The 27,557-nt window shown below is 37.6% G+C and overlaps 5 protein-coding genes across 5 annotated transcripts; 2 read left to right on the top strand and 3 right to left on the bottom strand.

Annotated features, from left to right (window-relative positions):
- Window positions 1-387: 387 nt before the first annotated feature.
- LOC101307144 lies at window positions 388-4,271 on the bottom strand. Its single transcript, XM_004306119.1, has 4 exons — window positions 4,094-4,271; window positions 3,311-3,658; window positions 1,391-1,692; window positions 388-1,314 (listed from the first exon to the last, which is right to left on the bottom strand). The coding sequence occupies exons 1-4, from the start codon at window positions 4,269-4,271 to the stop codon at window positions 388-390; spliced, it is 1,755 nt and encodes a 584-aa protein (XP_004306167.1).
- A 1,773-nt stretch (window positions 4,272-6,044) lies between these two features.
- On the bottom strand, window positions 6,045-7,154 carry LOC101300651. The gene is made up of 3 exons (XM_004304276.1): window positions 6,984-7,154; window positions 6,689-6,817; window positions 6,045-6,475 (listed from the first exon to the last, which is right to left on the bottom strand). The coding sequence occupies exons 1-3, from the start codon at window positions 7,120-7,122 to the stop codon at window positions 6,288-6,290; spliced, it is 456 nt and encodes a 151-aa protein (XP_004304324.1). The 5' UTR covers window positions 7,123-7,154; the 3' UTR covers window positions 6,045-6,287.
- Window positions 7,155-7,878: 724 nt separating this feature from the next.
- LOC101306849 (protein pelota-like) lies at window positions 7,879-8,763 on the top strand. The gene has a single exon (XM_004306118.1). The coding sequence runs from the start codon at window positions 7,879-7,881 to the stop codon at window positions 8,761-8,763; it is 885 nt and encodes a 294-aa protein (XP_004306166.1).
- Window positions 8,764-9,248: 485 nt separating this feature from the next.
- Window positions 9,249-13,314, bottom strand: LOC101300371 (DEAD-box ATP-dependent RNA helicase 38-like). Its single transcript, XM_004304275.1, has 8 exons — window positions 12,902-13,314; window positions 12,496-12,789; window positions 12,157-12,387; window positions 11,820-11,885; window positions 10,950-11,354; window positions 10,736-10,862; window positions 9,776-9,861; window positions 9,249-9,612 (listed from the first exon to the last, which is right to left on the bottom strand). Exons 1-8 carry the CDS (start codon window positions 13,157-13,159, stop codon window positions 9,556-9,558), a joined length of 1,524 nt encoding a protein of 507 aa, XP_004304323.1. The 5' UTR covers window positions 13,160-13,314; the 3' UTR covers window positions 9,249-9,555.
- A 5,163-nt stretch (window positions 13,315-18,477) lies between these two features.
- On the top strand, window positions 18,478-26,154 carry LOC101306553 (aspartic proteinase-like protein 2-like). The gene is made up of 12 exons (XM_004306117.1): window positions 18,478-18,490; window positions 20,948-21,089; window positions 21,141-21,155; window positions 21,704-21,833; window positions 21,934-22,181; window positions 22,625-22,852; window positions 23,523-23,685; window positions 24,093-24,166; window positions 24,249-24,345; window positions 24,455-24,518; window positions 25,248-25,319; window positions 25,422-26,154. Exons 1-12 carry the CDS (start codon window positions 18,478-18,480, stop codon window positions 25,589-25,591), a joined length of 1,416 nt encoding a protein of 471 aa, XP_004306165.1. The 3' UTR covers window positions 25,592-26,154.
- Window positions 26,155-27,557: the final 1,403 nt, after the last annotated feature.

Genomic DNA, 27,557 nt, shown 5'->3' with positions numbered 1-27,557 from the left:
CTTAACATGAACATACATGCATTTTTTTTTTTTTTTTTTATACAACATACATGCATGTTGTGAGGCATGAGCTTAGTATAGTTTCATGTCTTCTTTTTAGTTTGAAGGATTTCCTTCTCGTTGCCTTTACATTTATATATTCATATATAGATAATTGGATATGAATATCTTGACAACCCAGACCAAAAAGGAAAATAAAACACTCAGCTAATAATTATAAGACCAAAGACATTCCACGATGTTGTTCCTAATTAAATTTACCAAAATACTTGTGAATCATATATCAAACCAAAAAAGTAAAAGATATACATGAAACAAACCAAGATGGTGAGAGAGACCACCCTTAATTAAGGCCAGGGCCTTAAGAGTGAACGAACCTCCTACAGATCAGTCTGTTTTGGGATCATCTTCATGCACTTCATCTGGAATGCTAAGAAACTGTAGTCCATCATCATCATCATCATCATCAGCTTCGTGCTTAAAGGGCATCATCTCAGCTTCGTCCTTAATATTGACAAGCATAGAATTGTACTCCCTGACATGGGGAGGTAACGAAACAAAAGTTGAATCATCCAGTCGAGACATCTCATGGTTTTCAGGCTGCAATTGTGTCCAAATCTCTGTCGACAAATATTGCAAGGGATGTTCAGAAGTATACGACGTTGAAGATGATGGCATCTGCTCCGGGTACATGTAATAGTTTTGATGATGGAGTTGAGTGAAGCTGGATCCCCACTGATACACGGAGCCAGAAGATCCATTGTGCATAGGCTCACCATAATGTGTACAATTTGTTGAGTCATAAACCCCGTTGCTCATAGAAGTTGACGAAGAAGAATTGGATATGTGATTCAAATGGTTGAATCCTCCAGTAGTATTATTATGTACCTGTGGTTGCGGGCTGTATACCAGTGAGGAATCAAGAGGTGCAACTTGACCAGCTTCCTGCTTAGGTACTAAATTGTTGTGACGACGATGAGATGTAACAGTATCTGTAACCATAACGCCGTTGTTCATCGGATTTGACGAATGAAAACATGTCTCGGGTATTGTGGAAGAAGTCGATATGTGATCCATATGGTTGAATGCTCCGGTAGTATTACTATGGACCTGTCGTTGCAGGCTGCTCATCAGTGATGAATCAAGAGGTTGAACTTGATCAGCTTCCTGCTTCAGTACTGTTTCTCTGTAATGAGATGTACCAGAATCTGTAACCATTTCTTGATCAGAAATTTCTGTAGTGATTGCACCATTGTTATTCGTATTACCATTAGCTCTGGTATTCAAATAGACTTTGCACAAAACAAGATCCAACTACAGGAAAATAAAATCAGAATTAGAAAAAGGCGGCATAGAATTTCAAACAGAAAACTACAGACACAGTTCGTACCTTCATGTTACCTTCACCTTTTTTCCTCTTTGGAAGAGGATTGTCTTCATCCTCATCCTTAAGTTTATATTCAAGCATTTTCCAATCCGTCTTTATATTTAGTGGATGCGCCCCCTTTTTATAATCCAGAACTTTTTTGTGTCCAATTACTTCACCATTTTCACCTTTGATATCTATACCACTTCCGGTTGCCTTCCAATATCCATCGTCTGCTTTACGATTTGGCCGTCTCCCATTCTGGTACTTTCGCTTCCTTGTACTGAAAAAATACCAGCCATCTTCTCTAATTTTCTTGAACTTCTCTGAAGCAAAATACAAATTGAAAGTTATATCACTAGCTACGAAATAAATGAAACATATAAAATCTGCAAGGTGTAATTATACAATGTCATTAATCGACATTGAGAAAACAAAAGGAAGCATCTGTTTTAATTTCTCTTCTAAATATGCACACTGCAAAAGAGAATTTGAAAACTTCATAGACGAACATGATCGACTGTGATCCCAAAGGTGAGCAAGGATGAATGGATGATGAGTATGTCAGGCGAGCACCAGAAATTGAAGCAGCAACTATTTTGGGCCCAACTGATATTAAGGTCCCAGCCATCCCAAGTTCCCAACCATCTTAGTGGCTCAAGGCATATATGTTCTTAGTGACGCAAGTTTAGAACCTTAGCTTCGGGCTCTTTTGTCATAAGAACTTGAAATATAAATATGGTACTCTTGCATACAGCCATACACAACGGCACGATGCCTTTCTAAACCATACTTTCTTCTAGCTTCTTGAAAAATAAGGATCAAATTAACCGATGAACAACATACCCAATACCAATTATCGTTAATGTTTCCTGTGGTTATAGACTAGCTAGTAGCAGAAATCAATAATTTAGCTCCAAAATCACTAGTAGTAAAGTATTTACATGCATGCAGAGCTATCTATCTGTTATGTAAAAGGTCACAAATACCTTCCCTGGTTCACTAAAGTATATAGAAGGCGATCTTACACTCGGTGAATTTTTTATCAAAAGATTAGCCTCGGACTTGGTTGTTCTAGTTTTATTGTTTCCTTTGGCAAACTTTGTGTACTAAAAAGATGAACCGAGGTGGATCGTTTATCTTGCTAATTTCATAGAAGACACCGATTAAACAAAAACAAAAACAAAAGAAGAAGATGATGATATCAAAACACTAACCGGAAAGCTTTCGGGGATGGAATTGGTAAATATTCCTTTCATGAATCCTATTACGGGGTAGCGGTTGATTCAAGATCTTTGGCTTCAAATAATACAGAATCAACTCTTGATCAGTAGGGTTGAATCGATAACCAGGTGGAAGAGAGCGAAAATATTCATCAGTTGTTGTTGCCTCCTCATTGTTCTCTTGATTGTTTCCCTCCATCGAACTGGATCGCTAAGATAGCTAGACAAAGCTAGCATAGGCTTTTGATCGAGAAACATAGTTCTAGTTTCTTTTTTCTTTTTTATAGAGAATGAGAACTACTAGCTGTTAAAGATTTGAATATGTGTTTGCGTAGGTTTAGGTTTTCTATATTCTTGATAATTCCTATTTTTTAGTAGCATTGATGGTATAGAATTAGGGTTAGCTGATATTGTTATATGTATTAAATGTTATCATTTAATTAATGCTATGCAGATAATTAAGCTAATCGATCATTGTTTTTCCAGTTTTTCATATTTACTTTCTGTCATTTTTCAGAGTTTCTTTTTTATATAATTCATGGATGAACAAGATTTTCCTTATAATACATCGATCGTTAAAAACAAATTATAATTAATCCCATGTCATTGAATACAACACAATACATCCTACATTAGGACACTTTGGAATGAAATATATCATGACAAATTAACAATCGTATGCAATTACTAAAAAGAATGAAGCTCGCAGATTAGTAGTTGCCTCCCTTGCCATCATCATCAGTCGACTTGTCATGAGTATCAGGCTCTTCACACATTGGAGTGGTATAGTAGAATGGACCAAGAGTGTATTTGACCAAATCCCGGTACACCGAACTCGGGCGTTGGAGCTTAACCCCGGAGCGTCCACCGGCAAAATCAGTTAGGACGTTACAAGTAGCATCTGGGGAAGAAACCAACCTCACCGAGCATCGTTTAGCTTGAAGTTCTTTACCATGGATTGTGTACTTGTTTATGGTCAATTCAAACTGGCCCGTCTCATCCGTCAAATCGCTTCCATAGTACACAACTCTTTTTCTTTCATCCAGACAAGTAACAGATACCTTACCACCTGCATGGATTGCATCGAAGTGTTATGGCAAGCAATTGTTCTATAAATGACTTCAAATCTTCTCATACCATATGTTTAGTCGAGAAGACATGAAACTTGTGCTAGAGAATGAATCTCGCATATTAGATTCAGGAAATTTCTTAGCCATACTCCCTAGCATTTTCAACTACGGAAACAACTTCCTTACACCACAGGATTCAAACATGAGAATGGATTCCCAACGGTATGTTACCTAGCCTCGAATAATAACTGGATTCGGAGTGGTTTAAGCACTGTAATTAACTTGCATGAATATGACAAAACTAATAACACAAACCGTAAGTAGGTTGGATTGGTCTCAAGGCTCAAGCACAAACAAGAATTGCAACTCGATCTTAATTCTAATTAAAGGGACTGTAAAGGAGGGAATTTTGGAGAAATTATGTGTTTACGTACCTATGATGGGTCTGGCACCATGAACCCATTCATTCCAACCTTCGGTGCAGTCCTGGCACAATACTTTTCCATCTACACGTATGACTTTCGGTTCCTCACTAAACGAAGCTTCTACTGTATTATGGATGCAAACCAATACAGTCATGAACACTACTGCTGCATATTTCATAATCGCCATAGCTCTCTCTCTCTCTCTCTCTCTCTCTCTCTCTCTCTCTCTCTGACATTCACTAAGAGCCGAGAGGAAACAAATATATGGAAACACAATGACTAGTGTGGGAGAGCACTCCTTGAGACGTGCATAGCATTCTGGCATGTAGAATATAAAATCATCTATGCGATTGAAGGTTAACAGCTAACATTCTTGGATTAAATATCAGAATAATTGACCAAATAATTGGCTGCTATTAGTTATTCTTAGTCTAGCTTGCCCCTCTGTTATTTTTCTTTTAGAGTCAACCAAACAAAGAGCATGTTTGTAGGTTTTTTCTTTCCAAGATCCAAAAAACTATATTAATAAATGTGCATATTCAGGCAAGAGCGGAGGTTACTGGCCGGAGTTTCCTAGTCACTTGTAGCCGGATGCTACAAGCCAAGTACTTTCTGGAGGAATCGACCTTGGTAGAAAAGGGAACTCGGAGATCCATTTTTTTTTTTTTGGTTAATGATCGAGGATAGGCGAATAATCACCTATCACTCTATTTTATTAATAAAAGAAAAAAGAAACAAAGGAGGGGGATCAAAACCAAAACCTCCTAAAACAAATGACAGACTAGCTGAAACGAAATTGAGGCATACCTCTAACATCGTTATTATAAGACAATAATATGAAAGGTGGAGGCTCATCCCACCATATCAATTCAGAGCATGACGTACCTTGATTCGCCAGAGCATCAGCTATCTTATTCCCTTCACGAAAAATATGAGTAGCCTTGAAATTCATTTTAGAGATTCGGTATAAGCAATTCAACCAACGAACTCGAAAAGGCCAAGGAACAAGAGAAGGTCTACGAATATAATCAAGTACCAAAGATGAGTCAACTTCCGACCAAATATGCTTCCAATAAGTTTCAGTTGGAAAATGTGCAGTTGGCTAGTATATATTTGAACTTTACATAACCTTCAAAAGCCACCCCAGACACCTGCAGTTACATATAGCTACACATATATCATATATATCTAGCAGGCTCCGATCTAGAGGAAGCATGCATGTCTTATACATATTTCGATCACGGGCTATAGTCACCAGCATCTTTTCAAATTTCAGACAGAAATTTTTTGTTTCCAGTGCAGAATCATATCCACGTTGATACATGCATTCAGACTATTCAGTAGTCCAGAAAAGTTATGTCTCTCTCTTGATATTGATCGATGACGAACAATGCTAATATGGACACTGTTTTTTCTCTCTGTAATACAATAAGGAATGCTTCTGGTGAATATACAAGAAAAAATTAAAGGACTAAATCGACTAGTTAATGTGAATGTGCTAGAAACTGTTCCAGGTTTAAGAGATAATTAGTGGTCCGATCCTGCACTGTCACATATTTGAGCTTCTGAAGTAATTCAGAGTTATCTGCATGTATCATCTGTAAACGTTTATGGAAAGATTTCAAACACATTCTATTCTTCTTAACTGACGCTTTATCATTCATATTTATTTCATACATATATGTTTTGCTGCACCTCTGAGTAGGGTTTAATCGCAAAGCGGGATCGGATTTTTGTTGAAGATATTTGTATTGAAAGAAGACTATTAATCTAGCTAAATATATATTTTTCACGTCATTGTGCACCCTATATAAGGGTTATGTTTTGCTTATATCTTCTTCTACCTTATTCTTTGCTTCATTTGCTGCTACTAATTAATCCGATCATTCAAGTTGTGATCTTGTTTATATTTTGTTCCATGACAAAAAGGTTTCTAACAATTTTTAGGTAAGCAGCTGATGGAACTGAGAACATGCAAGTTGATTAGCTTCTCGAAACTGACAACAAGAGTACAACTTAAGACTGCTTCTATGCATAGAGGCATAAGAAGCTTATTCTGTACATTGAAACTGAAGCCTTAACACACATCATTAAGGCAACTCAAAGCTTATTCTAGGGGATCATCGATCAAGTCCAACTTTGCAACTGAAGTGGAGACCAAGTCCACCTCTTTATGCAATTATATACGCAATGCTGCTACTTCTTAGACCATAGCAGCTGGCTTCTCGGACCTGCTGTTTGTAACGCAAATGCAAGTGTTTCTTTCACGAGGGTACATACGTGTGCAAGCTACACAGTCATCACATTTACTCATGCATTCAAGATATGGCATACGCATCCGGGACTCCTCGGCATCTGATTTTCCATTCAGCTCCACCTGCACTACTTCTTCTGCACAAAAAGGGAAAAGGTATGTTAGTATTAGCAACTAATAAATCACAAACTTAAGAGTAATATCTCCTTTTTGTATCTGTCATCCTAGTTTTATCAGATATGTCCACGAAGCTAGTAGCTAGGGACATAGTTAATTAGTGTCTAGTTTATACTGTTTAACTGGTTCTTGGAACTGTCCATACTCTATCTCGATCAATTAGTTAACTTTACCAGATTCGTGGAGAGGTGCAGCTGGTTTCCGGTCCATGCAAACGCACATTGCATACTCAGGCGCACGCCTATCGCAAACGCAGTTGTCACACATACGTCTGCAAACCGTATAAGGAATTTTCCCTCCTCCTTGAAATTCAACAACATAAAGTTAATCAATTAGCTAGTAATGTAAATCTATTATAAATAACATAAACAACATACAAACACATAGACTGATAGACATATATAATAAATGAAAATGTAAATCTGGAAGTTGAACTAAAATATATAGCTAGAAGGGATAGGTAATCACTATAATTAGGGTCTGCAGGTTGGTTCTCGGAGGCAAGCAACTGACTAAATTGATCCAAGCGAGCATGAGAACTAGTTGCTGCCAAAGCCATGGCAAGCAACATTAAGAAACTCACTTTCTGCATATTTCTGGAACTCATAGTGTTCTCACTACTCAACTCTCTCAACTCAGTGTGTGAGAAACGGTGAGGCCAGTGGGGGTTATATATATGGCTAAAAGAATATACTTTTTCATTATTATTATTATTTTGGTTTTGTTTGAATATAGTGGAGGTTTCATTTGTTTTTTGTCCGGTTTCTCTTGCAATATATAACACATGTCTTTCTAATTCGTTGTTTCCAAGAAGGGACTATAACGAACTAAAGCATTCAAACAAACTTTATATATGAACATCATTGTCACACGGAATGTCTTGCTCAACCAAAATGTTTCAAAAAAAAAAAAAAAAAATTCAAAATCGACTTCAAATATCAACAAATTCTCATTCTCTATGTATCAAATTTTGATCAAAAATTCTAATGTACGTCTTTCTCGATCTCCATACATATGTCGGTACATGTGAGCGCTATAGCTGAGCTCATCACTTTCCCTTCTGTAAACTAATATGGTTTTTCAAAACCAATTGACAATGGGTGGAGTAACTCAAACCCTTATAAACCCATAAATATGGTCCTAATTCCCGATGTGGGATATATATCTCAACAAGAAACAGTCTACAAAACGGAGTCCTTAGACCTGCAAGTGTTTTAACGCACGTACAACTGCACAAGTAATCCTCATCCGACAAATTGATAGAGGTAAACGTAAGGGATCACGACGTGCATCTCCATTATTCTTCAAAGAAAAACGAGGAAGATCGAAAAAGATGAAGCTCATCATAGAAAACAATATCGTCATGAATCAACGAGACACGGTCAAGATCCTCCCGGAAGAACCCGACGACGTCTGGTTCGTCTACAACCTCATCTCCCCCGGTGACGTCATCATCGCCACCACCACCCGCAACGTCAAATACAGCTCCCGGGTGAGGCTCAGCCTCGAAATCTCGATCACCGGCGTCAACTACCACAGGGACTCGTCCACCCTGCGCGTGCATGGCACGACCCTCAACACCAACCAGCACGTCAAGAAGGGTTTGTTCCACACCGTCGAGATCGAGCTCAACAAAGAGTTCGAGATTTACAAGGAAGTCTGGGACAAACTCTCAATCGAGAAACTCCGGCTAGGGTTCAAAAACGCAGCCGGAGCTGACCTCGCCGTGGTTCTTCTGCAGCCGACGGGGTTCGCCCAAGTGTACTTGGTGGTTGCTAGACAGACCAAGCTGTGCGCTAGGGTCGAGACTCACTCAAACCCTAACAAGTACTTCGAGAACATTTTCCGGGCTTTCGTCAAGCACGTCGACCGGAGCGTCGTACGGTGCGTCGTGATAGGGAGTGAGGGAAACGCCAAGGACGAGTTCCGTCGATTCATGATAGCGGAGGCGAATAGGTTGAAGGTGAAGTCAGTAGAGAACAACAAGCAACTCATTGTGGTGTTCAACACGAGGAACAAAGGGAGAGACGGCAACTTTAGCTTGCATGAGGCTTTGCATGATGGTACAGTGATGAACTTGATCAAGGACACCAAGGCTGTGATGGAGATCAAGGCGTTTAAGGAGTTTTCGGATTTGCTAACGACGGATTTGGATCGAGTGTGTTATGGTGCCAAGAATGTGGAGATGGCGCACGAGTTGAAGGCCATTGAGACGCTCTTGATTACCGATGATTGTATGATAGTGTAGAGATTGAGACGAGGTACAAGTATATAGGGTTTGTGGAGTCGGTGAAGAAGGCAGGAGGGAAGGCGTTTGTGTTTTCGTCGAAGCATGTTTCAGGCGAGGAGCTGGCTAATCTGACAGGCATTGCTGCGATTTTGAGGTTTCCACTGATCTTGATGAAATGGTTTCTTAACATGAATGTTCATAGTGCTGTATATGTAGGTTCAGAATGTTTAGAGTAGAAAATTTTGTCAGTTTAGTGACATGCGGCCATGAGGGTATGCAAACGAATGTGTTTCACCCTCGAAGAAGGAAGAAGTAAAGAATTGATCTACATGCTTATATATCAGGTGTGCTACATCCATCACTTTTGCTGCACCTCGAATCCTACAGTGCAGCAGAGTTGCAGGGGTGGAGCAAGGGAAGATCAATATATTTGAGTTTACAATTCAACATAAGCAGAAATTAAGGCAGACAAATTGGATCATAACCTACATGGCACAAAAAATCTATAATGATAATTTAGGAATCAACAGAATCAGTAATAGACGAGGCAAACAGGTTGTATCATAATCCGTATGGCACAAGAAAGCAATGACAGAAAATTTATAACTCTTTGCCCTGTTTCGTTATGCAAGGATAACATTTACAGAAACTAGACGCCAAACCCATCCATAAATAATCAAATGAGAATTACAAAACAAAAGCTTTGCAAGATCCAAGATATGCTCTCTGCTGTGTTGGGGCCACAGCTATTCTATTTGCCCCAAAACTGGTTGCTGGTTGCACTGAAAACTGAATCGGTCATTACAGCCTCTACAGTAAGCCAGCTGTTTTAAGAGCCCCTTCAAAAGCCTCATCTGTATTCTTAACCTGGAGAAAGCAAAGATCAAGCAAATCAGGCTAGTTTAAAGTATTTTACCCAATAATCTAACCTCTAACCAGAACAGAGCCAGAAAGACAATTTTGGAACCTCTCTCTCAACCACATGTATGCTATTAGACTCTTATGGAGTTTAAGGTGCAAGACTAGTTACCTCTGGTACTTGGATGTCAAAATACTGCTCAATTTTTGACATGACCAACTCATCATTTTCATCGCAAATCAAATTAAACACAGCTCCTGCAGAATAATACACCAGTTGGTCAGTGTCTCCATTTTTACATATCGAACTACCAAAAATTATCTTCATGAAAAGCATGATCAGTGGAAACGGGATTATTAATAGCTGCAGCTCTTATAGAGATGCTTTGCTGCACTTGTGTTTAAACATGTACCATATAATATACAGCATCTCCCTAAAACTACGCTTCTATCACATTTCTCAACGACTGCCAATCCAACTAGCACATCGGCCAAGTGACTCGAACGTATTAACTTCAAATTCAATCCATAAATGCAACAATAACCACCATTGCAAAAGATCAACCTCAAGACTAGAGAAGATTGAACTAAGCTCAGCAGGACTGGCAAGAGGCATAACTATCCCAATAATGATTAGTATAGGAGCTGATGCCTAAGTATCTAATAGCAAATTCAGCCCGGTACACTACTCAACAAGCTAAAAGTACCCTTCTACAACCTATTGAGGTCATGAACTACTTCCCATAGAAAAAGGTTTTCAACAACAGAACCAACTTAAAAAGTGATTGTTCCCCCAGAAAAAATAAAATAAAAACACAAAAACAAAGGAAAAACTATATTCATACACACTGCTAAACAGACTTTCTCCCTTTACTTTACTCCCTCTCAAATTCTGATACTCTCATCCAAACAGGTGAAAAATAAGTTGTGTATAGGCACTTTCAGAGATGTACTCCAAGTAAGTCCTTGCTCTAAATCCCTAAATAATTATGTTTCCAGTCAAAATTGTATGTATACAGTGATATTTATATACATAATTTTTGTGTTGCAGTCCTAATTTTATACAGTAAGGGAGAGAATAAAAATAGGAATGGACCAGTCCATACAACAGATTCAGGAGTCAGAAACTTACCCTTGCGACCAAAACGCCCAGCTCTGCCAATTCTATGCAGGTACACCTCATAATCAGGTTCTGAAGGTTGTGACCGGGGACCAGCTGAATATTTGACTGGAAGATCATAATTGACGACACAATTAACCTATAAAAGGTATCGAGTCAGCATGTAAATCTTGTGAGGCACATAAGCTAGATCAGGAAAAGAATGGAGACAAAGCCAGCACAGCACCTGCTGTTGGTCAAAGCCTCTGGCAAGTACATCAGTTGATATGAGAACTTGGGTTAAACCCTCTTTAAACTCTTTGATAATTTTGTCTCTGTCCTCAGTGTTGAGGGCACCTTGAATAGCAGTAACCGCGTAACCATCATCAGTAAGTTGTTGATACAACATTCTTGCACTATTTTTTGTCCGAACAAATATAATCCTCTGTCCTAGTTTTTCTCCCAGGTCAAAAATTTTGGTTTTGATAACCTCAATCTTGCTCAGTTCATCAGGACAGTACACCTTGTACTGCTTAACACCTTCCAAAGATAGCTCTTCTTTCTTGACAAAAAGTTGATTGTTACCACGTTTCACAACCCTTGAGACAAAATTTGTGACTCTTTCATTAAATGTAGCTGAAAACAGAAGAACCTGAAAATAAATAGAAACAAGAAAGCATTCAACTACCACTCCATACAACTCTCTATATGTTCATATTATATCCATAGATGTAAAGCATGTAATAAACAAAAAGTCAAAAACATTCCCAGTTCAAGTAGTAGTAAAGTCTTACAGCATTACCACGCCTTTATTTCCACTACTAAGAACAATGATGTTCATTTTAACACAGAGGTAATCTAATAACTAATTCTTAAATCTTATCGTGTATTCAAGAAGTAACAGTACATAGTTTATCACAAAACTCTCTCATTTCTTATACTACCTAGCCTAACTTTGATTGTTATCTTCAAATTAGTGATGAATGAAATGGGAAGTAATGCCAACACTGTTTGTGAACCACAAAAATGAGGTGATTGATACATACTAAAATAGATAATGTAAATCATGCAATAAAATTTTAAGCATAATAGAAGTTTCAAACTTAGTTTGACAAACCTGGCAGTTAGGGCTAGCTTTTTCTGTGTCCCTCTTTATCCTTAAAGAATCATCTTGGAAGCCATCCTGCACATAAATATATAGGAAGTCAACACATTTTGAGTTATTATGAATGAACTTCTTCATCAAATGCAACATCTGCAACACCACTTCACTTATGGCTCAAAGATCAAACAATGAGATGCTAACAAATCATGAACTAAAGAAGCTCAACAGCGCTAAACCCTTAGCAAACACCTAAGATCCATTGCCCCAAAGCTAATGCTGTTGTGTACAGCAGTTGACATCTTTCACTACAAACTAAGAGAACATGCAATCACTCAACAAAGCAGCTTACCTCAGCCAGCATGTGATCAGCCTCATCAAAAACAAGGATCTTCACGCGGTTTACACCCAGCTTTTTCATATTCATATATCTCTTGATAGTACCAGGAGTTCCAATCACAACTTGAGCCGACACTGGGGCCCGGTGATTAGGCGAAGGTGCATTCCTCTCCCTATCTGAAGGGACAGCACACTCTGCAGTTATCCCGGTGTATTTCCCCATCTTTTGAAGAACCTCCATATTCTGCCACATTCAAAATCAAACCTCAGACCCGAAACACCTCTCAACTATATCCAATTCGCAACGAAAACAGTTAAAGAAACATAAACAAACTTTGCTCGAAAACTCGACCTGAATAGCCAACTCTCTAGTGGGGCAAATGCAGAGAGCCTGGGGAGCTTTCACATTGGGATCAACACGGCTGAGCATCCCGAGCACGAAACAGGTCGTCTTGCCGGAGCCATTGTGGGCCTGAGCAACCAGATCCTTGTGCGGAGGAGTCAGAATCATAGGCAAAGTGATCGCCTGGATTTTACTGGGCTTCTTGAACCCCATCTCTACATACAAGCCCTTCAGCACCGCCTCCGATAGATTCAGATCCTCAAAACTACTAGCCGACGTGTACGGCGTGTCGTCGGCCGTGACCTGAGTCCAATTCAATCCCCAAATTAAGCAACAATCCAATCCCTAATTCTCTATCAAATCCCTAACAATCAAAAGTTGAGAATTGAAAGGGAGAAAGAGAGAGAGAGCGTACAGCGCTGATGTGAGAGTCTTCCGGCTCGTCGAGGAACTTGTTCTCGGTGATCTTCAGTGCGGCGACATCGAGCTCCGGCTGCTCTGAAGTAGACGGAGCTTCGGTTTTCTGCGGCTCCTCCGGCGGATCATCCTCCTCGTCGGCCCAGCGTTTTACCACGGGCTTCGCCGGCGGCGGAGACGCAGTGGTGGCGGACTCGGCGGATGAAGTTTCGACTGGTGGCGTCGTTGTTGCGGCGGCGGCGTCGGTCTCAGCCATGTAGGGCGGTAAAAGATGAAGTTTGGATCGGAGTCGAGCGCAGGGGGTTAAGTTTTAGTAGGATTTTGGTATCGAGAAGACTAGAAGGGTCTGAGGTTTTATATGAACCCGGTTTCAGCTTGTTGAGGCGGTTTAGCGCTCAGTTAAACAGTGTTGGGCCTTCGACTTCCTCAAGGGATCAAACTCCAATTTTTCTCTTTTCTTTTTTTCCTTTTTCAATTTTTATAACGACTGTTTAAGTTTTGTTCGAATTTAGTGTTATCTATTTGCGAAGCGGTTTCTTATAAAGAATTTTTTTTTTTTTTTTAAATTGCAAAGCAGAGACACATTAACTTACTTGGAATGAAACATAATGATTATAAGGTAAAATAAAGTTCAATTTACTAACAAATATCAGGCATCAGATTAATTTCTTGTAGTAAACACACGAAGGAATCGAAAATTGTTGTATGTCACACCTCCTTATTAGGAATCGATACCTAAAAACTCAAGAATTTGATTACGAAAGGGGGCAGATGGATTTGATTCATTCATTTTCTCATTCCAATGTCTGGTTCATGATTTTGTTTTGTTCCAAGTAAACATGTCAGCATGTCATTAAATCAAATACTTTAATGTGATAAAAGAACTCGGCTTTCTGGGGACAGATGCAACGTAGTTCAGTATGATCATTGTAAGTGTTTACTTATTTAGAATTTGCAGGATGATAATAAAATTTATGAATCAATGTATTTTTTGATAAAAAGCCTTGCGGCAAATTTCATTAATCGGAAAGCAAAATGGCACGGATACATGTCCTCCTTTGCTAAACGTTTGGGCAAGCTAGTTAAGAACTTGGCATGCTAGTACCATTCATTACAAATCTCGATCACTTATTTCAAAAGTGAACCTAATTAGACTATGATAACAAACCATAGAAATTAGACACACAAATGCTTAGGTTCTTAAAATTTATGAAGCATTAGTTAGTTATGAGGAAACTGATTTTAATGATTCACATTTTCTACCAATATTATTAATACAAAAGAAAATTTGAATGCATGTAGGATCAATGATAACAAATAATAATTTGGATCCTCATAATTTCATCCAAGACGTACTTTATGAAAATATGTGTAATGTTTCTAGTGATGGCTAGGGTCAAGGTGTTACATCCCCCTGGTCACTCACACTTTTATTTATATAGATAATGGGAGTCGAGATGCGCCTCTTATGTAGACAAGTTTTCACTTTTGATTCAAAAAAACTTCGATCATCTAACTGATGTTCATACTTTCAGTGTCCAAAAGAGTGATAGCAATGAATGACTGGTCTTCTTGTTTTCAATTTTCTCCATCTACTCGCATATTATAATTCGATTTGGGATGTCCATCTGCCACATTGTCACACCCTAATCTAGAAATTCATAATAATTTTTTTTTTCAGATAAGGACGTGAATAGCTTTGACTTGTCAAAGATAAGAGAGAGAACTATGTCAAAAACTTAAAATCATAGGTACTTGATGAAGGAGAACTTTTATTTCATACGTATTGTTTTTACAAACTGGAAAGTAAGCTTTTAGAATAAGCCTTATTACACAAACATGAATTATAAACAGCAAGCTATTAGTTCACTCCTCCTAGACTTCAGATTTTTTCTAGACATCAAGTCATATCCCTCAAGTGTAACATCTGCACAATAACATAAAGGGGTTAGCCAAAAACTCAGTAGAGCAAATCTCATGTTATTTCAATATACAAAAAGTATGTACATATAGGTTAAGTTTTAGTTGTTGGTACTCTTGCAGTATATTTGGTCACCAGATCGTTTTATCAATAAAAATTGAAAGGGTCAGTTTCTCGATCTCCCTAATTATGTACAGAGGCTGACATAGCTGGTCTATTTCAAGTGATAGTATCAACCACACAATTCCTCGTTCCTTATTTAATAAGATATCAGATAAAACAATATCATGATGAGCTAAACATATATAATAATGACTTACAGCAACATATATAATTCACAAGCATGATAACAAGTATATTAAATTAAAACTTGAGATTCCCTAAAACTTCCTCTACCTTAAACTTGTTTTTAGTCAGGCTGAAGTTTCATTACCATAAATCTAATACTTGTTCTAGACTTCTACCAGTATATTTCTTATTCTAATTTTCTCATGACTTTCTTTTCTAACTTCTGAACTTGTTTTTACTTTGAGTGAGAACATATATTTATACTATAATAGGTAATCATTAGGTCTACAAGTATAGAGTAACCAACACCAGCTTGTATATCTTATCTTAGTTAGATGGATATCCTAGTCAGATGTTTATCCGTCTGACTCTTAATAACTAGCTACCAACTCATGTTGTAAAAACCCCTGAAACTTGTCTTCATGTGCGAGCAGTCGCTTTGTACTTGGTGCCCAACTTTTAAGCTGCTGAATGAGCAACCACTTACAGCCCACACAACTGATTGTAACTTTTAGACATTTGTTTGTGATCGGATGTGTAAGCATGTGTTATATATATACATGTTGAATGCCAAACCAGTTTATCTTCTTCTAGTACTTAACGCTTCCAAGTGGTTTAAAAGTTAATTCCATTCAGAGAATGCTAGTGATGTTTTCTTTAAAACCTTTTTAGTTGGTTTTGTTAATTGATCATCGGGATTCAGTTATACTTTTAGTTCAATTCTTTGACAGTAGACTCACAACTTTAGTTAAGTTTTTTTTAACAGAGATCTTGAAGTTCAAGCTGATACTACATTATGAGATGAAAACATGCAACAATGGAGAAAGTTTTTTTTTTGGTTCAAGATAACTTCATTTATAGAAACGAACATCAAGTTCAAAACCAAGAGCAATCTGACAAGACCATCAAATAACTCGGTTCACTGGATCTCACTGACGAAATTCATATTTATACTAAAAAAGAAAAAGACGCGAAAAACCAAGCTTTCAAAAGCAAGTTGATGAGTGATTTCCAAAATCAAAACATTTTTTTTTTCTTGACATAAAAAATACTAAACAACAAGTACAAGGATGATCCTTTTAAGCAGCCAACACCAAAAAAGTCAAAATTAACAGCAACAACAACACTTTGTGTGTGAAATCCGGAACTTGCTTAAAATAATTTATCTAAACTATGATTTAGTTATATATATATATATATATATATGTGTGTGTGTGTGTGTGTGTGAGTCTCTGTTTGTTTTAGTAACAAAAGTAAAAGTTTTCTTAGAGCTAAACAAAAGAAACTCTTTCAACTAAATGAGAATTAGTTAGAAGTATAGGACTTCAAATAAGTGGAATATTTTATAGTTCTTGTTCGTGTTGTTCGTGTTACAAAGAATCAACCTTTGCCCAAAACAGAGACCTAGTATATAACTATATATACATCATCTTTGTTATTGTACACTTGATATTAGTACATGTTTTCTTAAGCTATATTATATCATGTTTCTTATTTTTAAACATGTGTTTCATGGTATCCTTGAGTATTGGTGCCTCACATCTTGCAAAAGTTTCTAGCAAGTTTTGCCCTCTTTCATGTGTTGTTTTTGGCTGAAACTATTTGATTAAACCTGCAACATTACACACCGACAAATCAGAAAGAGAGATAATTATTACACATTGGATGTTATTTTGTTTTGTTTTAATTACATTGTTGAATCACCTAGCAGCTAGCCAAATACACTGATAGCAAATTCATTGTGAAAAATGCATATCATATAATCGTAGTCTCTTAGTGATAAGATGAAACTTAAAGTCCTTAGTAATTTTCAGTGACATCATACCCTGAAAACTGATGGACATAGTATCTTATGGCTCTGTATGAGTAGTTTTTTTCCAGTATGTCGCTACAATTATAAAACAAATGGAGTAACCATGCACTCTTAACTAAATGGGTGCATGTTTGTTAGAATGCATAGATTTTGTAGACATGTTGTCACACCCTAAAACCGGTGTCGGTGGTTTCCAATCACTCTCCTTGTATTCTAAGGTTTCGTTAATGGTATTGGCGTGAGAGTTGCCGTACTAGCCCATCGTATTCAAAAAACAAATGTGCATATCATATTGCACACACTACATCTGAGAGCAAGAAGGCTGGGGAACCTCACCCATCACAAATTCACAATGTCAAGATTGAAACTTCTTTGGAAGCAATTTGTAACTCAAACTTAATTTCCTTTTTCTTTACGCGAGTATTATATGATTAGGATCAATATTCTTATAGCTAAGTTGCATATCCCACGTAGAGGAACCACCTGCAGCCGCCAGCCAGTCAACCACGAACCACCATTTCATGCAGCAACCCAAACCAATGCACCGGCATGCACTCTGAGGAAACCGCAAAAACCTACTGTTGCGTCTCCGGCCCAAAGCGCATTCACCACCAGCACACCCTTGTCAGCAAAACCACCGATCCACCGCTGTCATTGCACTATCCGACCACCCGGTAGACACCCACTAGAGCCAATCAGTCACTAGCTAGCTAAGTAGAAATTGAAACGAAAGTGAGTTGAATATGACAAATGACAAATGACAAATTTGAATACATTTTTTTTTTGCTCAAATCCACTCTATGGTACGTTTTTCATATAGTACTAATGTTATAGTAACTTAGTAAGTAATTACACGAAAACATTCAACAAAGCGTGGCATATAAAAGAGCTCGAGTCATATTCGTAGTAAAGAAAATTGGATTCCTTTGGCTCTTTCTTTCATTCTGGTGGTCGAACATAGTTCTGCAATACCAAAAAGCCATCCTATTGGAGACTAGCTCTCTTCCAGCTCTTGTCATCCTAAAGGAGCTCAAAGCTAAAGTATAGTACCAATATCGATTATAAAGCACCAATTTTTCTCTTTCTCAATCCATGTGTTGGTTTTGTTCAAACTCAAATACAACCTGCGCGAAATTGTTATAGAATTGAATATACTGTCATGCATGATGAGGGTTTAACGTGGAGGGATGTGTTGTCATCATCAACAAAGGTCCCCGTTCATATTTCTTCTTTTAGAAAAAGCTCATAGAATGAAGCTTCTCCCACAATTTCGAGGTGTTTGATTTGCAGTTTTAGGGTTTTGGTCATGGAATCTGCCCTTTGAATAATACTATAGTGAGCAAAGATAAACACACATCATTTTCCAACTGTGTTTAAATAAAGAAAGACTAATCTTGTGGAAAAGGGCGGTGTGTGTAAACAAGGAAAGTGGGCAATCATATTGTTATGTGAATTGATTAGCATGGTTTTTAGTCAAGTTTATTTTAAAAATGGGGTTTTATATATGAATGTTGACAATGATTTGTTTGAGTTGATAGACTTAAAGTGCGCAATGGAAAATGCAGGTACAATGGCGAAGGCAGGGGATTGGGACGAAAGAAAGAAATGAGGAGGAAGACATGAACTCCATTTTTAAATTCACATAAGGTGTGGGAAAAAGAAATTGTAAGTTTCTTTCAAAATAAGCATGACAGTCTAATTAATCATAGGGTCTTATATTTCAGTGTGAGTCATATTTGGTGATTAACAGTGCGTCACACTCAATTTAACTTTTTAAAATAAATCATTTACAATATATACAATGTATTGGCGACGATTTTGCAAAATTCTTTGACGTGTACAAATTTATGCAAACCCAAACTTTGAAGTTAATTATGATTCGGGTAATGACATATAATTGTTATGTCAATGATTTGGTATCATGATTGGAGGTTTGTGTTCGAAATGCAACATCACAATAGCATTCGTCCTTTCTCTTTCAGCCAGCCTCCTACATTAAAAGTTCTACCAACTGATTTGCTTTGATGGCATTGAGCTGGCTGGGATTGTGAGCACTCTTTGGGATTGTACTCCAATTTTCACAAATTCACCAACCAAAAGGAAAAAAAATGCAGCTTCTCCCTTTTTGAGCCAAGCAATCTCATATGTTCATGCACGAACAAGGGCAAAATGAAAAATTCTTACTGAATTATTCTAGTCTTTGAGGACTTTTCTTACTTATTAGCTTTTGATCATAAAAAAATTATTTTAGATTTTATCATATTCTCATTTAAAATTTCAAAATAAATAAATAGAAGAATACAAACTCCGTAGATCTGAACAAATGTAAAAAATGTTCTGTTGCCATTCTTTTATTTCGAGCGGTACATAAACTTAACGGTTATAAACTTATAACTATTACATGAACTTACATCAAGTAATATTGCACAGTTTAACTGTATTAGCATCGTGGTAGTAACAAAATTACGGATCATCCATTTAATTCAACCGACATGTCTACGAATTAATTTGTTTAATTAATTACCTTATCTTAACCAAGTAAAATAGTTTACAAATTGGGCTTCATAAGTTCCAATTTTTTCAACTCTTTGAATGCTTGTTTGATACAGGGCAGTGATTGTTCATTTTAATTTTATAATATGGTACTTTGTCTGTGATTGTCGTCTGACATCCGATAGCGACACGGCTGACATTTCTCTTTCACACCTGTCGGACCCGCCTTAACTGCCACCATCACACTCGCATGCAGAGCGCGTGCTTTTGGAAGCGCTGACTGTAACGGCTATACATACTCTGCACTGGTGGCTGGTCGTCGCTGGTCAACAAAGGCGTGTGCGTAATACGTAGCGGGCCATACGTGTGGTGATTAGGATTAGTAGTCATCAGACCTTTTTATTCTTCCCACCCTCTTTATGTTTTTCATTTTTTCACTTCAAATTTAAGGGTTAATCTCCATTAATAATACAGGAGAGTTGAGACAATTTTTCATGTGTGGTCATATATACCCTTTTAGGCAGTAAGTTATATAGATGAGCCAGCACTATTTCGTTAGTAGGGTTTGGGTCCTTTCAGCAAAGACTTGCAATGTTTTACTTGAGTCAATCTAGTATTCATTGAGTTCACAGTAGGTCATACTCTTTACCTAAGACTAATCAATGGTTCACCGGTTAAGTAACGTGAACAGATTCGATTAACTGGTCAAAAAGCCTCATTTCTTAAAAAGAAAACAAAAAATTGTCTTGTATATGTTCCTAAGAAAATTAATATTGTATCTTTCATTTTCATGAATAACTTTTAATACCGATCAAAAGTATTTACAATGTAGTTGACTCTTCTAAGCTCGGTAGACTTTAATAAGTGAAGACTATGACAAACAATTGTTATTAACTCAGGATCATAAAACAAATCGTGAGTAATAACAAATGTAATTTTTCAACGAATATAACAATAAATCTTCTTCAATCTCCTATAGTAAGAACATAAGAATCCCTTGTCATAGAATCGATCAAAACTTGCAATTTTAATAATGCAAAAAGCCATCCGTAAACACAACAAAGAGCTTTCCTCCACCATCCCTGCCAAAAACCCTCGTGGATCCAAATCTTAGTAACCTGCCGCGATGCAGGGGTAAAACCGTCTTTTTCGGCTTCATTTGTACTTTTGTATTGCCTAAACTCCTAGATCCCTTGCTATAAAACCGGTAAGCAAAATCTGGCCTTAACCTTAATCCAAAAATGTTGAGCAGCAGAAACAGCAGCAAACCTCCTCTGTCTCTGTCCTCTCTCTGACACTCCCTTCTCTCTCTTCACCAATGCATAAAACCGAGCACCACCTCCACCCTATTATTACTTCCCACTAAAAATTCCCATTTGCCAACTCAAAAAACCCAACACCAGCCCGACCCGACCCACCAAAAATGCGGGCCTCTCTTGCCCCGATCCTCGCTCTCATCATCATCTTCTCCTCTCTCCTCTTCTCCGCCACCTCCGCCGCCGCTGCCACCGTTCTCTCTCTCCACCGAGCCCTCCCGCCGACCCACCACCGAGTCCAACTCGACCGCCTCCGCGCGCGTGACCGGGCCCGCCACGGCCGCCTCCTCCAAAACGTCGTCGGCGGCGTCGTCGACTTCTCCGTCGCCGGCTCCTCCGATCCCTACCTCGTCGGGTAAATTTTCTCACCTGGGTTTTATTCGGTTTCTCTGTTCTTGCTTCAAAGCTTGAAGCTTTTAATGTAATGATGGGTTGGTCTCTAATTGGAAAGATATTCTTCAGTCTGTGATTTCTGGGTGAAGCATTTATTACTGGGTTTTTTGTTCTTGCTCCAGAAATGGAAAGAAACCATAAAGCTTCAGTCTTGGTTTTTTTTTTGTTTTTTTTTTTTTTTTTCTTGTTCTTTTGGGCCATTAAAGCTTGACTATGGTCAATTCATACTATTTCTGGTTTGTGAAAAATGAGTGCTTATTCAGTCTTCTTGATGATTGGAGGAGACCCGGGTTTTAGAGATGGATATTGAAGGAAAAAAAAAAAGGGATTTATATTTTTTTTTGGTGTTTTATATATAAGTTTAATTGAAATGTGTTGACTAAGTTTGGCATTTTGCTGTTGCTTCTGGGCTTTAGGGTGGATTGGATCTTTTGTGTATGAGTGGTTGCATTCAGTTGGTTTTCTGTTTTTTTTTCTGTGACTGAGATTGAGCATCTTTCTAATTTGTCCAGTATTGTATATAAAGTTAAGGGCTTTTGTTCATCTTCAATTGTTGCCATATTGGTTCTGTTTTAGGCTGTATTTTACGAAAGTAAAGTTGGGCTCTCCACCAAAAGAGTACAATGTGCAGATCGATACCGGAAGCGACATATTGTGGATCACCTGCAGTGCTTGCAGTGATTGCCCCCAGACTAGTGGACTTGGGGTAAATTTCTTTCCTATTCTTTCATTGTTTACTCTCGTTTTAAGAAGCTTGTAGAGTAAAGAGCCAATGCATATATCTAACAGTTTTTCTCTTGTTACAGATTCAGCTCAATTTGTATGATTCTGGGAGCTCTGCAACTGCAGGGTTGATCTCCTGTTCGGACCCAATCTGCAGTTCTGCAGTTCAAACTTCAGTAACAGAGTGCTCTGAGAGTAACCAGTGCGGTTATACTTTCCAATACGGCGATGGAAGCGGGACTTCTGGTTACTATGTATCAGATGCACTATATTTCGACATGATTATGGGGCAGTCTTTTATGGCCAACTCTTCGGCTGCCATCGTTTTCGGGTGAGCTGTTTTGACTGAAACTGAAACGGTATCTTCACACATTGTGGAATGCAAACCGATCACTGGCATAGAAAGGATAAAGAGTAAAAGAGGCTAAGTTGTACTTTCTATCCATATATAAAGTAAACACTGCAGTTTCAGGTAGCATGGTTTAGCATGTCTATATTTACAATGAACTTTTGGATAGCATGGCTAACCAGTCCCACAGTCAATTTCTTGCATGATGTGTGCCCAACAAACATAGTTAACTGTGCAGTATCGTTCTGGTTATTTGTACATATGTTTTATGCCTGTTGAAGAATCATTTAAGTAATCTCACCAAGTACTGATGGTGCATCTTATACCATGAAAAACCTTCTTCAGTTGCTGTGATCCCAGCATTAATGTTCCGATTCTTTCCGTTTATTGAAGCTTCTTGTCTTGGATGATTGTGTTGGAAACAGGTGTAGTACGTATCAGTCTGGGGATTTGACCAAGACAGATAAAGCGGTGGATGGGATATTTGGGTTCGGCCAAGGCGCATTGTCTGTTATATCCCAGTTGTCATATCGAGGGATAACTCCCAAAGTATTTTCTCATTGTTTGAAGGGAGACGGAAATGGTGGGGGTATACTTGTTCTTGGTGAGATTTTGGAGCCGAGTATTGTTTATAGTCCCCTTGTTCCGTCACAGTACGTCTCTATCCTATTGAAGTTTCTATTGTTTTTTCTAGATATAATATTTGCTCTAAATCTGCAAAGTGGGAATCCTTACATATGTAGATTATTGTTTGGTCTTTCTGTTTCTGTTTGTATCATTTCATTTCAACAAAATTTTATTTGGTCACAGATGGACATTGACTATGAAATATTCTTTTTACACGCTAATATTGAGTAATCACATAAACTCTAGTTTTAGCAATTTAATGGCAAAGAGATTGTACCTGCGTATTTAAAGTTGGAATACAAGGATCAATTTTTGTACTTCTTTTTAATTGTGAGAAACCTGTCCTCTTTTTTTCCTCTGCTGCACAGACTAGAAAGGGTCTAATCCAGATCACTAGCGCTTTGTTATTGACTTGGATAACATAATTAAGATTGTTAGTTTGCTGAGGACGTCTTGGAATATTTCTCTAATGCTATTTTTGGGACTCATTGAGTGGGCAGGGTGTTGGGTAGAGTACCATACGTGAGCCGTATTTATAAACTTGCACAATTGATTAACTACGTTTCGTTTTTAAGTAGATGTATTGATTTTCTGGTGTGCAGTTTCTAAAACAAGACCTGTGTACTGTTATTGTAATATGGTCTTCACTTTTAAGTAATTTTTTTGGCAACTGATTCCTCAGTAATTATTTTTCAGGCCTCATTATAATTTATATCTTCAGAGCATTGCTGTCAATGGGCAACTCTTACCAATTGATCCAATAGCCTTCACAACATCAAACAGCCGGGGAACTATTGTTGACTCAGGCACGACTCTGACATACCTTGTGGAGGAAGCGTATGATCCTTTTGTCAGTACTGTAAGTTCATGATTTGATATGATCTCCTGCTTGAATTAAAATCTTCATTAGCATTTGGATTAAAAACACAAGGAAATTTTGATATAGTACACTAACCGTAATGCTATATCATGAAGTTTCATGAAAACAAGATCCACTTGTTAGCCATAAGATAATCGACCTTCCTACTGTAACACCCTTTTCTTTATAGCCTCTTCTTTCTTTATCTGTGGGGCCAACCTGACTTTGATGTTCCAATTGGGCTTCTCTTTAGTCAATGTATTGCATCAGAAAAATCAGCATTCTGAGGAACCTAAATGGGAGGGCTTAATTAATTTCTCATTGCAAGTCTCAATTGGGGCTTCTGGCTCCTTCTGATATGTTCTTGTTCTGAAGCTGGTTTTGTTGGTTATTTATTGAATGTGTAGATAACATCGGTTGTTTCCCAATCTGTGACACCCCTCATTTCAAAAGGAAATCAGTGTTATCTAGTCTCCAACAGGTTTGTTCTATGGATGTAATAACATTTAAGTTCCTATCTCAAGAGTGGGATTAACAGTGGCATGTTTATCTCCAACTTTCAGTTTGGCTGAGGTGTTTCCTCCCGTTAGTCTGAACTTTGCAGCTGGTGCATCGATGGTGTTGAGACCAGAAGAGTACCTTTTACATAATGGTTTTGTTGTAAGTTGTTCCCTCCTGCTCATTCTGGAAAGGTCTTAGTTTAAGTAATTTCAATATACATGATTATTGCAAATGGTAGGACATATATTAAAGTATTGTATTTTTACAGGATGGGGCTGCTATGTGGTGCATTGGATTTCAGAAGGTTCAGGGAGGGGTGACAATCTTAGGAGGTTAGACCCTGAATTTTGGCTGCTTTTTAAACTTTGTATGGAATTATTTTTTTTATTTCTAAGATTTGGTATGATCAAGTAGCAACGATATCTGATTCACGATTAAGTCGCAAAACATGTTACTGTTCCGTTATACAATTAATATAACTGAAAATCATTCGTAATCAAATAACAACTGGAGTTTAGGCTTTAGAGGCATATATTCAGTGAAAGAACTGAGGGTGATGGCTATACTAGTTAGTATTCTGTTATCCAATATATCTAACTGAAAATTATTCATAATCAAATAACAACTGATTTTAGACTTTAGAGGCTAAAATCAATGAAAGAACTGAGGGTGATGGCTCTACTATTTATGTCCCGAGTTCTTAAATTCTATGTTTTTAGCATTTTAAAGTTTTAATAACTCACTTTGTACCACATCTGTGACCAACTGACGACAATTGCATTCCATTGTTCAACTTGCTGAAATTAGAAATAAGCTGGTGTATGGTGAGATTTTCTTGCCTACATTGGTGGCTTCTGAGCATTCTGCATTTATTCATTGCAGTTTAGAGGTCATACATAATGAGTTTCACAATTGTCTTTTAATGAGTTTCACAATTGTCTTTATTTTGTATGTTATTTCTTGATCTAAACTCGAGCACGTATGTTAATTTAGATGTGCTCTTCGGTTGGCTGGATTATAATTATATATATTTTTTCTCCTATTTGTTTCTCCAATTGCAGATCTTGTTCTAAAAGATAAGATAGTTGTGTATGATTTAGCTCGCCAACGGCTTGGATGGGCCAACTACGATTGTAAGTTCAGACATAAATGCACCAACTTTTCTATTTATTTTTCTTTTTCCGTAGACCCTTGGACGAGTACCTCTCTCATGACATACATTTCATTCTTTTCAGGCTCATTATCCGTGAATGTTTCAGTCACTAGTAGCAAAGACGAATTTATCAATGCCGGACAGCTGAGTGAGAGCAATTCATCAGGAGACATGCTTTTCAAACTGCTAACAACAGGGGTTGTGGTTCTCTTACTGCACATATTGGTGTTGGTGGACATCCATCTACTGTAGTTTTAAGCCTGAGATTCTAAATTGGATTCTCTTTACACTGCGCTTCAGCTTGGCTGATCTTTATTTATAGTGGTCAGCGCCAGGGTCAAGGTACGGTGTATATCATTCTGATGTTCTTCTGATTAGTGCGAAGGGGTGGGCATCATCTTTTCTTTGACTTATAGTTTTGCTCTGTTGCCGTATATGGTTCTCCGACTCCATCAAATTGTGGCTAGTAGAAGCAGAGCCAAGCCAATTGTAGCTATTGCAGGATTTAGGTAGGGATATAGAAATTGTGTTAGGGATGTCAGTTTATGGAGTCGATATCAGTTTTGTCTTACTAGTTTCCTTTGACGATTCCAGAATTAAATTGGTAAGGAATGTCAGAATGTATAGGGCTGAAATGAACAGATTGTTTGTAATCATAGAAATTAGGCTTGCTCTCTGTGTTCAAGTACGGCAGAGAAATCAAAACATGTGTGTATTGGCCGCGTCTGTATGAATCCTCAGACCGTAGATTGTATTGGTAATTGCTTGAATCCATATACCAATGAAATGATCAGCATTTTGTGCATTGAGACAACATTTTATCTACGATTAGTGAAAATTTTCTCACAAGTGTTGAATGAGAGCCAGAAACTAGTAGGTGAAGCTCCTCTCGCGCCGGTGGGGATGTGTAAAGCTAATAATTCCTAGAATTAGAGGTACAGAACATTCCTAACAACATCCATACGAGTGATATGGCCCTGGCCCTGGAGTACTAGGCATCTACAGCTCAGCGCAGTTGTTGATGTAAGCAATACTAAAAGGAAGCAATGAAATGGAAAAGGGTTGGTGAATGCAGTGAACGGTGTGACTAGTTATATATGGAATTCTTGTACTCACTAGCTGAAAGGTAGAGCCGAAGAGCAAAGTATAAGTTTATTACAATAAATGACATCCTATGAGTTGAAAATAGCTATAAGTTATATATGAAATTCTTGTACTCACTAGCTGAAAGGTAGAGCCGAAGAGCAAAGTATAAGTTTATTACAATAAATGACATCCTATGAGTTGAAAATAGCTATAACAAATAAAACTTATGACTCGTGTCGTGTTCAACCCGAGTTTTAACCGCACAATAAGTATTGAATGCTTTAATAACCGTAGACCTAGCCAGTTAAATCAAATTAAATGTAAACCGAACGGTTAAATACGTGTCTAACTCATGTTAAACAACACGGTAAAAAATCGCTAGAATATATATATATATATATATATATTTTTATTTATTTAAACTTTTTAATTTTGTTAGAACAGAGAAATAGGGAAAGGCAGGGTTGAGGTTGAGTCCAGGAAAGGTGGTGAAAACAGTGGCTGTGAAAAGGTGGCACTGGTGAACGGTGTGCGAACCATTCTCGCTGCTTTGAAGCAGTCATTACGCTTCTGGACCCCCACTTTACTCTCACCTGCTTGGAGCTTTGTCCTTTTCCATCTGGCATTTTCCTTCTACGCTTGACACGTGTCTCCTATTTTCATAGGTGTGACTTGGACTTCATCACAAGAGGAGGGCCAGCCTTTCATTTTATTTTAATTTTTTTTTTTCTACTTCTATATATCTTTTCTCTTCATTATTCTTTTTTTGGAAGGATACTGCTTTCCTAAATGTATCACTAAATATCAGATTATCAAAAGACCGTTTGTAGTCCTGCATATTACTAATTTTATTAAAATTTGTAGCGTTACTTTGATAAAATTTCCATTTAATACTTTCTAATCAAGTATGTATTACAGAAGGCTAAAAATAATATGCACACTCTCTTTTTAATCAACTATATCGAAAATACATTTTACTTTATTAATATATGATCACATAAACTAGTTACGAAAGTACAACGCTTGGTATGGTCTTTGTTGGCCAATTTGCAACATAATCTTCTTAACAGTATTAGAATTAAGAAGGAAATAACACCATGACAAAATGTCATTTTTCTCATTAAGAAAGAAA

The sequence above is a fragment of the Fragaria vesca genome, linkage group LG6, assembly GCF_000184155.1.
Source record: "Fragaria vesca subsp. vesca linkage group LG6, FraVesHawaii_1.0, whole genome shotgun sequence".
Classification (NCBI taxonomy): Eukaryota; Viridiplantae; Streptophyta; class Magnoliopsida; order Rosales; family Rosaceae; genus Fragaria; species Fragaria vesca.
This window is presented reverse-complemented; position numbering and strand designations above follow the sequence as displayed.

Coding starts and splice junctions, on each gene's coding strand:
- LOC101306849 (XM_004306118.1), top strand. CDS start 7,879: ATGAATCAACGAGACACGGTCAAGATCCTCCCGGAAGAACCCGACGAC.
- LOC101306553 (XM_004306117.1), top strand. Junction 22,182..22,624: donor TCGGCTGCCATCGTTTTCGG/GTGAGCTGTTTT, acceptor TGTTGGAAACAG/GTGTAGTACGTATCAGTCTG. Junction 24,167..24,248: donor TGTTATCTAGTCTCCAACAG/GTTTGTTCTATG, acceptor TCCAACTTTCAG/TTTGGCTGAGGTGTTTCCTC.
- LOC101300651 (XM_004304276.1), bottom strand. CDS start 7,122: ATGAGTTCCAGAAATATGCAGAAAGTGAGTTTCTTAATGTTGCTTGCC. Junction 6,818..6,983: donor ACCTGCAGACCCTAATTATA/GTGATTACCTAT, acceptor TTGAATTTCAAG/GAGGAGGGAAAATTCCTTAT. Junction 6,476..6,688: donor TGCACCTCTCCACGAATCTG/GTAAAGTTAACT, acceptor CTTTTTGTGCAG/AAGAAGTAGTGCAGGTGGAG.
- LOC101307144 (XM_004306119.1), bottom strand. CDS start 4,271: ATGGCGATTATGAAATATGCAGCAGTAGTGTTCATGACTGTATTGGTT. Junction 3,659..4,093: donor TGGTGCCAGACCCATCATAG/GTACGTAAACAC, acceptor CAATCCATGCAG/GTGGTAAGGTATCTGTTACT. Junction 1,315..1,390: donor AAGGTGAAGGTAACATGAAG/GTACGAACTGTG, acceptor ATTTTCCTGTAG/TTGGATCTTGTTTTGTGCAA.
- LOC101300371 (XM_004304275.1), bottom strand. CDS start 13,159: ATGGCTGAGACCGACGCCGCCGCCGCAACAACGACGCCACCAGTCGAA. Junction 10,863..10,949: donor GAGGCTTTGACCAACAGCAG/GTGCTGTGCTGG, acceptor TACCTTTTATAG/GTTAATTGTGTCGTCAATTA. Junction 9,613..9,775: donor TTGACATCCAAGTACCAGAG/GTAACTAGTCTT, acceptor TGCTTTCTCCAG/GTTAAGAATACAGATGAGGC.